At 41.0% G+C, this 14,383-nt stretch overlaps 1 protein-coding gene across 1 annotated transcript in view; it reads right to left on the bottom strand.

The window, feature by feature from the left end:
* Positions 1–14,383, bottom strand: part of L3MBTL4 (L3MBTL histone methyl-lysine binding protein 4) — a 400,149-nt gene that overhangs the window by 314,417 nt on the left and 71,349 nt on the right. The window contains 3 exon segments of the mRNA XM_060118356.1: positions 330–440; positions 2,495–2,563; positions 2,565–2,581. Of these exon segments, the coding sequence (XP_059974339.1) occupies positions 330–440; positions 2,495–2,563; positions 2,565–2,581 (197 nt within the window).

Genomic DNA, 14,383 nt, shown 5'->3' with positions numbered 1-14,383 from the left:
TAAGGTGTTTAATGGCAACAGTTTCAAGAAAAATCTGATAATACCAACAAAAAGAAGCTTTTTTAAAAAAAGGAACAAAATGTATAATGTCTACGCAGCAAATCCAAACAGGGACGTGTAAGAACCCTCTGAAAATTAGTCGTGTCTAATCTACAGAGTCCCCTTCCACACACACTGGCTAGAGGACCTTCTACCAGTCTCGTGACCAGCAGTGAAGTCAGGCCAGTTCGATTCTCCTGCTGAGATAAGAAATCAGAGCCTCTGAAGCCAGTCTCACAGGAAATGTAGGGAAAACGCCAATACAATATCATACTAATCCAAACATGTACCTTTATTCTTTGGTCATCAACATCTATAATCGTAGCAACATGAATTAACCTGGGGTTTCGTTTATCCACAACTTCAAGTTTCATACTCGGGAGAAAACCATGGGGCAACCGCTGTAACATTACAAGAGCAACAAGTCATGCGAAATCCAATAATTCAGATGTGCTACTAACGTTTTCTAAAATATGACTGTTCTAACTTTACATCAGATATTTAATACAACTGAAATTTAGTTTTAAGAGCACATAGACCTTCATGCATATTATTTTATCCACTTTCATAAAAACCTGCAGGAGGAAAAAGACTATTTTGGTAATTTTCAAGATAGCTAAAAGACAAAGATTAAATCATAAAGTCATTAATGGTCACAAGTTCAAAAAAGGATCTTATTATAATTTATCTATTGGTTTAGATGTTATTTTTTTCTAAAATTAACCTTTTAAATTAAGAAATCATTGACTATTATCACTGCCCAGTTTTGGAGTGTAAGACACAGAAGGCAAAATTAACAAATAATTAGAAAGGATAAACATGATCTTTTAAATTTTAAAATAGATAAAAGCCGCCATAATTATAAAAGTTAAATGTTTTAAAATCATACCACAATGTAATTTAAAGTCATAATCTGTGCTTTTGTTGCTTCATCTTTAACATAAGCATGTTAAACTGTATTAATTTAAGGTTTCTTCCAAGTCTTAAAATGCTGGGAACCAGGAGTCTACAACGATGGACACTCAGGAAACACTAAAGAAAATGGAGTGGGGAAGAAATGCACTGGGGCTTACCAAATCATTGAAACTGAGGAAATTTACCAAAAATCAGTCAAAAGACAACTCTGCCAGTGTTTAAGGATGGCAAAAAGTTCCACTTTGAAAGCTATTACACATAAAAGTGTTCAGTTGACTTTCTTGAAAATGAAAGGGTACTGAATTTCTCAAGTCTAGAAAATGGCAGTAGCAAAATAAAACTTTTGATGATGCCTGACTTACAAAACAGTTAAATCTTTCTACAATACCTAGTTTGTTCCTCTCCAGCTTTTGTGGAAGCATATTTCTTTCTAAAATGCATTATTATGTCTACTAAATGGAGCATACTGACTATAATTAGGTCTCTGATCCTTGAAAATATTTCTTTTCTCCCCGAGGTTACCATGCTGATAACAAAGGTAATTGTTTCATATTGCAGATGCCAAAGACATACAGCTTGAGGTGAACCCTTAATAACCCTGTGACAGAGGCTGGAGGTTGCCTTTTTAACTGCATCTTTGCATAGTATGATTTTCTTGTAATTTTCTTCTTGGAAGAGTTAGATGAAGTTTTGACATAAAGCAAGAGAGGAAGTGAGACTATAAGCAGCTGGTATTTTTGCTTATTGAATTTTTGCAATTCTTAAAATGCTTTCTAGCACACCAGAACTTCTAGCCCTCTTAATTTGATTATACCTCTTCCTCCAAATTCTACCTATTTTAATCAATTGTTTTAAAAAACGAAATAGCATTCTGTTTTAAACCCCTTTTGATCTTTAGAAAACTTTCAGTAAAAGAAATCACATGGAGAAGCTCACTATATAACCTTCTGATTAAAGATGAGTCAGGGACACATAGCTGAAAGGGAACAGAGCTTGAAAACCACTGGTTTAGAACATAAGTATCTCTGACTATGCTATCAGTACACTTTCTTTATACTTGGTTTAATCCTGGAATAAATGTGTAAGTACAAATTTGAACTTTACAAGTTGGTATTATGACAAATTGCTAAAAGCAATGTTCCCTCAGAATAGGTGAAAGGGTAACACACAGGGGCTACATACACTCCATCTATTTTATCCCGGCATCATCGACCGCCAAACAGTCCCTGAGACCGAAAGCTCAGGGTTCCCACTCAGAGGACCAACAGACCCAGAAAGGAAGGGCTCAGTCATCAGAGGCTGAGGGGGCTTCCAACCGGACTTCAAGGAGGGAAATCGTCATCTACACTGGTGTATAAGAACAACAGTAAATGAGTCACCTCCTTTGTATTTTTAACTGAAAAGCAAAGCAAATTGGTCATGGAAACAACACTTGAATTTAAAAGGAGAAAACTAGAATGATTTTGAATTGCCAAATGAAGGCACCATTCCACACGGACACTGTTTAAAAAAGCTGGGAGTGTTACACATCCAAACTTACCACTTTAAAAACTTCGGCAGGTACTGCATTAGTTCGAGTAGCTTCCAGATATTCTGTCCAGGAAAATTTTTTCTGGTTCAGGATAACCTGATAAATAAATAAATATCAAATGGTTACTCATTGATATTTTGATTCCCATATACTATGAGACATCTGCTAATAATAATGCCCACTTTTAACTGAATGCTCACTCTTCAAGAGCCCCTATTAAGAACGTAAGTCTGTGATAACCTCTGCGAGGGCTGTTTCGCCCCCACTATGCTCGTGTGCACGCATTCACTGGTCCATGCATTCACTCCATGAGGGCAAGCAGGCGAACCGAGGTCGAATGGGGGGTCTGAGCACGGGGCAGAGCCAGGCCACCCCCAGGAGGCCTCTTGAGATGCTTGAAAACAATCACTGTCTAACCTCACACCATGAACGGATGATCTTTCCAATTCCTCCAGTAATTCTGCATCGATTAGGGTTTTATTCTCATAATTAAATGTTTGTAATTACAATTTCCCAGGTTTGTTATTTATCATTGCAATTTTAAAATATATATTGGTATAACATGATATAAAGCACACTATGTTTAAAAATTTGTCTAATTGGGTTTCTTATTTCTCTTTATGCTTGTGTTATTTTATTCCGAATTACATTTGCTAGAGGTCTGTCTATATTACTGTGTTTTCTTTTTCCTTTCAAGAAATGAGTACTTAGACTCACCCATCAGATCTATTGTTTTCTTTTGTCTTTCCTAACTATTTCGTTTGCTACTTTTAGTCTTATCACCTCTTTCCTCATACTTCCCTTCGGTTTGTTTTACAGTTGTCTTGCCAAACAGAATTGTAAACATAATTATTTTCATTTCTTTAAAAATAACATAACATTTAAGACTATGAAGTTACCACTGTGGTCTCTCACTACAGCTTTAGACATCTGGGCAAACTTTTAGGAAATATTTATCTTGCTCACTTTTACTTTCTAAAAAACAATTATAATGTGTAATTGTCATCTTGATTTAATCATTGGCCAAAGATTTAAGAGACAGCCCAAGTGGTTAATTTTTGAAGTTGTTTAAAATATTAATAATAATTTCCAGTTTACCACATGGTAGTTTCAGAATATCACATGGTCTGTACAATTCTTATTTGGGAGACTTTAAGATTTCTTCTTGGTATAACACAGGATCAACAGTTAAAAAATAGTTAAAGTATATATCAATACATACACACAGATACGTTTTAAGGTGTAATATCAATATGCATTAATTCAATCTAAATAGCTGTATTACTCAAAAATCTGTTTATTTCTTATTTAAGCAAAAAGCCTGAAGCAATATGCAGGAATCTCTGAAATAAATTTTCTGTACAGTTTTCCAGTACTTCTGATAATTTTTTGGTTCACATTTAAATGTTTTGCCAAAATAAAATATATTTTAAAAAAATATACGAATCAAGTGGACAGACTGAGAAATTGTCATAAACTCTCCCACGTAACCAGAACGTGGGACACCCCATCCCCATCCTGCCCCCGTCTGGTCACGGCCCCACTCTCCTCAAAGGGAGCCACCTGTTCTGGCTTCTGCCCTCTGAGATGAGCTCTGCTCATTCCCTTTTCTCCTTGTATGAATGGAATCACACAGCCTGTGCTCATCTGTGGTCCTGGGCTTTTGCTCAGTAGTCTGGCTTCAAGGTTCTGTAGACTGCTGTGTGAGGGTTGTTCATTTTCACTGCTGTATAGTACTCCATTCAGGGGTATCTCACAATTTATTCATCCTTTCTACTGGTGATGGTCATTTGAGGAGTTTTAATTTGGGGGCTATTACAGAAAGTGCTGTTACAAATATTCTAGCGTGTTTTTTGCAGGGACCAGAAGTAGATATTTCTGTTGGAATGCATCTCCAGGAGTAAAACTGCTGGATCTTGGGGTATTTTGCATCACATGTTGACGTTATAATGTTTAACATATAAAAGCATATGTAATATTCAATATTAACTACACTTTTTATTATTTTATTTATAGAGAAATTTTATCTTTTGGACACATTTATTGCATTTCACCTCAAATTCTCCTTTTTACTAAAAATTAAATTGTATGCCATTTGGTTATTTTCTGTTTATGTTTGTCTGATAAAATTTTGCCCATCTTTTTTACTTTTATATTATTTTGTTTCAGGTGTATCTGTTAAACACCTCCTAAGTGGATTTTAAAAATCATTTACATTTACTTTCATAACGGGTTTGCTTTATCTAACTTCTGTAAACACATTTAAGCTGGACTTTTTTTAAAAAAAAACTCTTCTAGGATTTCTTTTGATTACTGTCCTTCTCTATGTGAGTTATGTTACATAACTTACTTTTCAATAATTATTTCTGCAGTTGCATTTACCTTTATAGCTCATATGTTTAAAAACCGTCCAAACTCACTCCTTGTATCTTGGGCCTCCACACTCCTGCGTGGGTTCTGAATCTGCTCCTTCAGCATTGGCTCCCCTCTGCCTGCTCCAGGTTCCTGGCCCAGGGACCTGACCGGCAGATTCAGGGCAACGGTGACAAAGGAAACCAGAGTGTGGTGGGTTGAGGGAGGAATGCATGGTGCGCAAGAGAGGAAGCAACTAGTCCTGGCCCGAGAAACCCAGCTGCTGTTACGAGAGGGACAATCCCACCCTGATTTACGTGATCAATATGTAAAAATAAAAGACTATGACTATTTTAAGTGATTCTTAAGTACTAACTGCCTCTGTGCGACTCTCTAGAAATGAGCTATGCATGTGCAAAAAAGAGGAAACACATGTATTAGGTCTATCTTCCCTGTTCAGTGAACCCAAGGAAAAAAAGAGCGTCTTCCAGCCCCAGGAGTCTTGCAAACACCACCCATTCCCACTGTCCTCCTCCTGGCCCAGCCCTGAGCAGGCGCACCGCCACGAAGAGCAGGCCCCGCTCACTGCAACTAGAGAAAGCCCACGCGCAGCAACGAAGACCCAACACAGCCAAAAATAAATAAATAATTTTTTTTTTTTTTAAAAGAAAAGAAAACCTTGTCTAACTGGCTTCCATTTACTGGTAACACTGTAATGCCCGCTCCACCCACACTAATTCATTTATTCCTCACATACACCTTTTTCTCCTCATTTTACAGGTGAGGCTCAGGGAGCTTGAGCAGTTCACCCAGTGTTGTACAGTTAGGATGCAGAGGAAATGGGATCTGAAGAGTGATGTCTCACTCAGTTGTCCACATCCTTCATCACTGCTCCCCCAGTATTCTAGGGCGTCCATCCTCCAGGCCTCAGGACGGTGGGGCGAGCTCCCCCTGGAGGCCAAGGTGCAGGATCACGGGGAGGGGACGCGGGCGGAGGACAGGAGACAGGGCTACAGGTGTCAGTGCGTTTATTCACAGCCCACAGCATCCCGCACTATTTAGAGTCTGAAATGTCAGGGACGGGCAACACTGGGAGAAAACCGGGCACAGGTGTGGTGGACCTGAGGGAGGGGACAGGGGACCACACACAGGGTGTAGCCGGGTGCCTAGGGCCTCCCCATGGGGAGAAGAGGGAGAGAGGGGGAAAAGGGTCCTTGGGCAGATGACAGCCTAGGGGGATGGCGTGCGGAGGAGATTAGGGCTCAGGGGCCCTTTCTGAAGGCTGAGGACCACGTCCGGAGAAGCCGTGGGGCTCCTCCTGGAAAGGGCGACGCCCACCTCCTTCCTGGTGTCAGGCAGCTGGGGGGACAAGGGTCAATTCCAGAGCTTTGAGTTCAAGGGATCTAAAGTCAAGAAAAGCCCTTAAAGAGGATACACACTCAGGGAAACTCAAGGCCAAACCAAGGGAAGCATAAGTGAAAACTCCTAAATCGTGTCGTTCCAAGGGCTGCCTGCATCACTCAGGAAAGAAGCAGGCCCTCACCCGACCCCAGGCCCTGCACAGCCAGCCTCCCCTCTGCTGCCACCGGACGCCACGGCCTCCTCCCCGTCGAGCTCTCCCCCGGAAGGAGACGCCCCCCCCACTGCCTCCCCACTCCCCAGATAACCTCCTCCTCTAGGCTGCTGTTCCAGTGTCACGACCTCCTGAGACAGCCCGTGCCCCTCCCCACCGCATCACCCGCCCTATTCTTCTCCACAGCACTGACCCCCTAACTATTCATATTTTGCACGTTTCTCTTGCCCATTAGAACATTACTGCCTTCTGACAGAAATTTATTCACGTCACTGCTATTTTCTCTGAGCCTAGAATAGTACTGTCATTATCACGCAATAACTATTTGGTAAATATCTGTTAAATGAATGAAATGTATTTCCTGAGAAGTCTGCACTGAATACTGTGGTGACTGGAGCTGGTATGACGCTGCTTTCCCGCTGGCGCTGCTGGGATTCTGAGGCACCGTTAGGACAGGATGATGCTCCTGAATCATCCCTGGCTCAGCTCCCAAGCAGCACTGCAGCCTGGACAGAGCCCAGGCAAGGCATCTGATGTGCGGCATCTGTGCGGGCAAATAGCACTCCTCAACTTTCCATGTAAGAAAGGCCAGCTGAAGGGTGAAATTGGTTACAGGCTCTTCTTACAACAACAGCCTAAATCAAAACATAATTCTGCCACCGGATCCTTCCTTCTAAAGAACCGGAATCATGAATAAGTAGCACAAGTCCTTATGTTCCTGACCTTCTGGTCTGGGTAACCTGTCCCATGGAAGCAAGACAACAATAGTTATACCAGGGGCCAATTCCGGAACCAAAAACCACTGGTGTCCCAGGACAAGCAATTTTTAAGTAATGGACAATAGTGCTGTTTAACAACCAGCAATAAACAGGGATCTGCTAAGAGTCTTATCAAGAAGATTCAATAAGAACGGACAGAACATTGACCATAAATACATGTTGGAAGGACTTAAGAGTCCTCTTCATCTAACTCTTCATTTTACTGATGAGGAAAGTGAGACCTGGTATTTTAAGTGACATGTCAAAGGCAAGACAACTGATAATGAAGCCAAAGCTAGAGCCCAGGTCTCCTGACCTGCAATTTACAGAGATCAAGCCTTGCAGAGAGCTGCTCTGAGGCTCAGTGATGCTCCGCAGGCTGCCGGGCACTAAGGCAGGAGAAAGCACCAGCAGCAGCAGGCAATGAGGGCCGGACCCCCAGAACCAGGGAAGCCTGAGTGGGATTCGCCATCATTCTGAGAGACTGATTCAGGCAGCGCTCACAAGGCAGAGCAGCGACTTGTCCAGACTCCGGGCCTCCCAATGGTAGAGACTGAGAAAAGGCACCACTGACTGGGACCTGCCCTCTGGTTCTGCACACAGAGGGGCCAGTTATGAAAAAGCATCTTAACACTGCATGGCCACCAAGCATCCTGGGTCAGACACTGTACACCACTGACCACCAGACGTGAGGACAGTCACGGTTAAGCTTACTTCAGATTCCCCCAATTTGGTTTTCAAAAGACACATCGAAACTCACCTCACACTGACCGTACCTTAGATGCCAGAAGTCCTGGACTCTCATTCAGCTCATTACAATTAAAGTTAAAATATCCTTTCTGGCCAAAGAATACAAATTAGACTCCCTAATGTTTATGACATGACATCAGATCTGCTACTTGGTCGTCAATCACATGCTAAATAAAGCACACGGAGAACTCTTGGGTCTATAGTGTGGACGAGCAGGACCTCAAGCATGTGTCAAAGAGCTTGTTTTGCTCAAATTATGGCTGAGAGGAACTGTCTTCAGCATAGACTGAGGAAAGAGAGATCACGGGAAGCAACCAATCTGTGCCACCCTGGCCAAGCTCCCAGCAGAGCTGTCTTCAAAAAGCCCATGGCTCCCACAGCACCTAATGCAGCCCAGGCATGTGAGATGGGGTTAATCCCCTCCTTCTCTGTCTCACTCTGTCTGTCTGTCTGTCTATCTCTCAATAGCTAACATTATAGAAAAACACTAAAAACATTATAGAAAAATTGTTTATTTCGCTCCCATTTTTCTCTCAATGTCACTAACTACATAATATTTCACTGAGTAATATTCTATGACTAACATAATGACCCTTATACGTTATGTCTTTACCATTCTTTGTTACACCCTCAGGTTCTAGCGGTACCTCACTCTTCACAGGCACTTAATTAATTAGTTTTTCTCTGAACTCTCACCTTCCTTATGCCAGTAGAATCTATCCACAGGAAAGAGTACAATGCCATTTAAAATATAGTAATTCTTTGTTTGCCTAAAACAAGTTAATAGTTAATGTTGCAATTAAATAAAAGATTTATTTATACTGTAAATTTTGCTAATGTAATTTTAGCTTTACAAATTATGAAGTAAACTTAAGTAGTTATTTGGTATCAGAACATAGCTTGCTAAATATTTCTATGTGCTCCTCAAACATCTAGAATATTTGCTCATAAGTATGCCCAGCCAACTGATTCTGTAGAATCTAAAGAAACAAGCTGCTGTTATTCCTACAAAGTACATTCCATTGTCTCCAAAATTATCAATCATTATAGCTTTATTTCTGAAAATAAACTTGCATTTAGCATTTGTTCACAACAAGTTTGAATGCTAGACTTCCAACTTAAAAATGTAGAACAGGGCTTCCCTGGTGGCGCAGTGGTTGAGAATCCGCCTGCCAATGCAGGGGACATGGGCTCGTGCCCCAGTCTGGGAAGATCCCACATGCCGCAGAGCGGCTAGGCCCGTGAGCCATGGCCGCTGAGCCTGCGCATCTGGAGCCTGTGCTCTGCAACGGGAGAGGCCACAACAGTGAGAGGCCCACGTACCACACACACACACACACAAAAGTAGAACATTTAGCCCTGCTCCCTTCTAAATGCCACCAAAGTATCAATAAAGGCATTTTTAAATGAACACTTATCAACAGAGAAAATACTGAATTAATTTTGATACAACACATCGTGGAATATTATGTAGGCTTTATAAAGAATTAGAGCTATAACAAATGAGCTGGAAGAGATTTGCCATGAGACATAGTTGAGCAACATAAAAAAAGATGGAAAAAGATGTACATAATAGAAGCCCATTTTTACAGCACAAGCAATAATCTAAAAAACAACATGGGTTCATGAACATAAGAGTGTCTGAGTGTGTATATGTGTGTGTATATGCAATTATATGGGAATTAGCAAAATATGCATAGCATAGAATGGCTAAGTGTTCATTTCCCTCTTGGGAAAATAGCTGAACTACATTTCCTTTACTCCCATGCATTTGAATGCAGTTATGTAACTGAGTTCTGGCCAATGCATTTGGGTAGAAATGATTGTAATAAGCTACTTCTGAGTTTGGCCCCAAACGCCTCTCGTGTAACCACCAGTCCTCTTTCCAATCTCAGGTCAGATAGAAAGATTCCCAAGGGCCTGGGGGAGTCCCAATCCCAGAGTAATTAAATGGAGCAGAACTAACCCCTATCAACCATTACTGTACTATGACAGGAGCTCCTGTACTATGACAGGAGCAAGAAATCAATTCTTAATTGTGTTAAGGCACTAAAATTTATGAAGTGGTTTGATATGCTAGTTAGCTCATGGTAATTAACATGGAGGGATTACCACCAATTGCTATGGAGTTGGCCAAAAAATTCGCTAGGGTTTTTGTAATGTCTTACAGAAAAACCCAAACAGACTTTTTGGCCAACCCAATATCTACTTGGGGAGAGTAACTCGGGTGGAAGGAGAAATGAACATAAAAAGAAAGTATAAATAAAACATAGGTTATACAAAAAAATTTAATAAAACTAATACAAGGACATAAAGTCACAACAACAGGTAAAAAGCCAAAAGCAGATGAGAACTGTCAACAAAAATTCCTGGAAGTGTGAAAAGGAAGTAAGTGAATGAAAACTGATTTAACATTCAGTAACAAAGAATGCAAAACATAAATCTGTTACAGAGAAATGCCAGTAGGGAGCAAGTTCATTTACATTATAGAACCCTGGAAAGCTGATTAAAGACATGAATGCTAAGTCCTGAAACCTTAAAACTCCTAGAAGAAGACACAGGCAGTAAGCTCCTTGACATTGGTCCTGGTGATGATTTTCTGGATTTGATACAAAAAGCAAAGGCAACGAAAGCAAAAATAAATGAGTGGGACTATATCATACTAAAACGCTTATGCACAGCAAAGAAAACTATCAACAAAATGAGAAGACAACCTACTGAATGAGAGAAAATGTTTGCAAATCATTGATCTGATAAGGGGTTAATATCCAAAATATATAAAGAACTCATACAACTCAATAGCAAAAAAACAAATTTTAAGATCTTCACAGAAAATTTGTGCCTATACTTTGAGAGATCTGGTCTTGTTCCTTTTTTTTTTTCTTTTTAACGTCTGAATTTTCTAATGTTGTTGGAAGAAAAAAACTATAAAACTATGTGGAGAGTAATCTAGAAGTATTTACCTAATGCTTAAAAATTATTTCCAGGGACTTCACTGGTGGCACCGTGGTTAAGAATCCGCCTGCCAATGCAGGAGACACGGGTTTGAGCCCTGGTCTGGGAAGATCCCACATGCCGCCCACCTGAGGCGCAGAAATAATAACATAAAACAGTACGGCACCTTGTATCAAACGGCCACAGAAAGCTGTCCCACAGCTAGCAAAATATGCAAGTTAATTTTTTTTCTGCTTTGGAAGGCTTTTTGCGATTGCATTAAAATTCATTTACTGTAGAACACAATATTTACAAGAAAAGAGAGCCTTGGTAGGTCAGGAACCCGATTTATTTCCGTGGCCCATCAATTCCCAGAGCCCTGCAGACCACAAGAAACTCTGAATAAAGAGCTCATATAGGTCTGCTTAGTCAGTCACCTGCCAAATCAAGTAAGCAGCAATTCTAAAGAGCCTTACCCCTCCCCAGCCCCAGACCCACGGCCCTGGTTAAGGCCCACGCTCCTTATTTTCATGTACAGTGAATCTCCCTAGTGGTCGTTCCAGCCTCCTTTCTAATCTGGCCTACTATTGCCAAATAAATGCTTAACCATAGTTACATCAGAGATTTGACTATAAACTCCTCACTCCAGTTTTTAAAGATCTTTCATAAAATGGTCTTGATCTACCCATCCTACTAATCCCTCATAAATATCCCAAAACTGAAGTGAAATCCATTTGGGACTCCTGCCTTCCAGATAAGATAGGAAACCTGTACTGCTTTAAGCCACAAAGTTCATGGTAATTTGTCATGGGGCAGTACACCTTCATATAATCTTCTCAGTAAAGCACGTCTTTCTCTTTCTGGCCAGGTGTTACCTCTGACTAATTTCACTGCTATCATCTATAACAACGTTTATAAACTCACCAAACAGGCCCCAGTAGACTGTCAGATCCTTGAGGTCAAGAAAGGCTGCTCACCAGCCTTTCCATCCCACCCTCCACCAACTAAGGTCCTACATAATGATAGTAACAGATTATAAAAACTGAATAAATAAATCATGGGGAGCATAAGTCAACTAACAAATATAGAAGGAATAATGAAATTAGAAAATCACCATTTGGCAAATATCACATTAGTAACTAATTCATCTCATGAACATCAACAGATGCTAAAAACTAGTGGGTGACAGTTTGATGAGGAACAGAGTACTTCCATAATCTCAAGTCACTCTCCAGCAAATACATATTAACTACAAAAGGAAAAAGAGTAATTTTACAGCGGAGAAGCTTGCCACACACCACTGTAATCAAGTGACCGAGGTCAATGTCGACAGCAAAGGGGCCATGAAATCGTGCATCACCTGAGCGGATGCCGTGAGAACTGAGCAATGCTTCTGGGACACCCCTCCCCAGGTGCAGAACCCACATCCACTACATCAGACAAGCCCAAGGTGAGAAGCATGTTACAAAACAACCGGCCTGTACTCCACCAAAGTGTCAAGTTCATAAGAGTCAAGGCAAGACTCAAGAACCACTGCAGATTGAGGGACACTAAAGAGACATGAAAAGTAAGCACAACCTGTGAGCCTGGATTAAATCTGTTTTTCTGTTTGCTTATTTGTTTTTTTCATAAGGGACATTATTGGGTGACGGGCAAAGCGTGCATCTTGGCAACTTAATCTCAAATGTTTTGGCAAAGGAGGAGGGTTTTTTTTTGTTATCGTGGTTTCTGAATCTTAAAAATGATTTCATATTTTAAATAAAGTAAAAACATTTACAAATCACTAATCAGTGTGAGCCTAATGTTCTACGTCACTTCTCACCTCCTCTTCCCCCTCCCCTAACCCCTACCCTGCAGCCCAGCACGTTGCTCGTAACACCGATAATTCCTAAATTTGCCAGGAACTTCCTGCCATCTTACTTTTGTGCATACTGTTCCTTCTACAGAATATTCTCTTCCACCCCATTTCTCACATCCTTCAAAGACTAATGCAAACACTGCTTCCAATGTGAAGACACCCACGTTCGAGGTTAGGATTGACCTCTCCCTCTCCTGTGTTACTGAAAGCTTTCCTTCCATTACCATCAGAAGCCCATGTGCATCAGACTTCACGCAGGGTGGTGAAGGAGAAAGGGCAAGGGAGTTCTAGAGACCAACTAACAGGGCGTGCTCCCAAACCCCCAGCCCGCCACGTGAGAGGTCCAGGGCCCATGATCTGACCTATCTGTACCTCAGTTCTTCAACTATGAAATTGAAATCACTGAAAAAAGCTTCACAATGTTGCCATGAAAACAGATAAATGTGTGACACTGAAATGGAGCAGGACCTTGGGCAGGTCCTTGCCCCACCATGTCCTCAGACTGCCTTTTGTCTGTGGAAAAACTCTAGGCAAAGAATAAGTTTAATCAGGGAAGTGAGAAAATGCAGAAGCAGAGGAAAACAGTTAAAGGAGACCAAATAATAATAGCTTAGTCATTAAGCACAGTCAAGGACCTTCAGTTCCTCCTCGAGGGCTATAGATAATATTCTGAGCCATCTCCTGTGAGCTGTTTTGCAGATAATGAAGCCCCACCAGGTGGAGGAGGATGACTACGTGATAACCAAATTGAAGCCATGACATAAGCTACTCCACTTCGCACAATTCCGAGAACTGGCCTCAAAGAAATGGGAACAAACCTTGGAACTAAAGATTAACTGTACTTAAAACAACCAAGATGATGCTGATCAGACCACCACATTACTGATTTCAAGATGACTGTCAGAACTGACTGTGCTGTTCTGCTCCCTCCCTCTGCCTACACAACCCTGAAACCCCCCTTTAAAAGCCCCTGCCCCTGAACAGCAATCGGGAGTTGGTTCTCGGACAGGAGTCCACCCTCTCCCCCGGTTGCTGGCCTCCGAAATAAAGCAAGCTTTCCTTTCCTACCAACACCTGTCTCTTGAGAATTGGCTTTTGAGCAGCGAGCAGCCAGACCTGGGTTCGCTAACATCATCATATTGGGCATTCAAGAAAAATGAGACCCAAGATGAGATTCCACTTCACAGTCACTATGATGCTATAAACAAAACACAGACAGCAAGTGTCATCAAGGATGTTCAGGAACTGTAATCCTCACACACTACTGATGGGAATTAAAACAGAGCAGCTCCTGTGGTGAAGAGTCAGTAAGTAATTACTCACTAACTACTCAGTAAGGCAAACGTAGAATTACTATATGACCCAGCAATTTCACTCCTAAGTATATATACCCAAGAGAACTGAAAACATGTTCAAGCAAAAACTCATACACAAATATTCACAGCAGCAGTATCTGAAATAGTCAAAAAGTGAAAACAACCCAAATGCCCATCAACTGACAAATGAATAAACAAATTGTGGTTTATCTACACAATAAATATTACTTGAAACTAAAAAGAAACAATGTACTCATACATGCTGCAACATGGATGAACTCTAAAATCTTTATGCTAAGTGAAAGAAGCCAGACACAAAAGGCCACATATCACATGATTCTATTTACATGAAATATT

The sequence above is a fragment of the Mesoplodon densirostris genome, chromosome 15 (assembly GCF_025265405.1).
Source record: "Mesoplodon densirostris isolate mMesDen1 chromosome 15, mMesDen1 primary haplotype, whole genome shotgun sequence".
NCBI lineage: Eukaryota > Metazoa > Chordata > Mammalia > Artiodactyla > Ziphiidae > Mesoplodon > Mesoplodon densirostris.
Note: the sequence above shows the minus strand (reverse complement) of the source record. Positions and strands in the feature narration are given on the sequence as shown.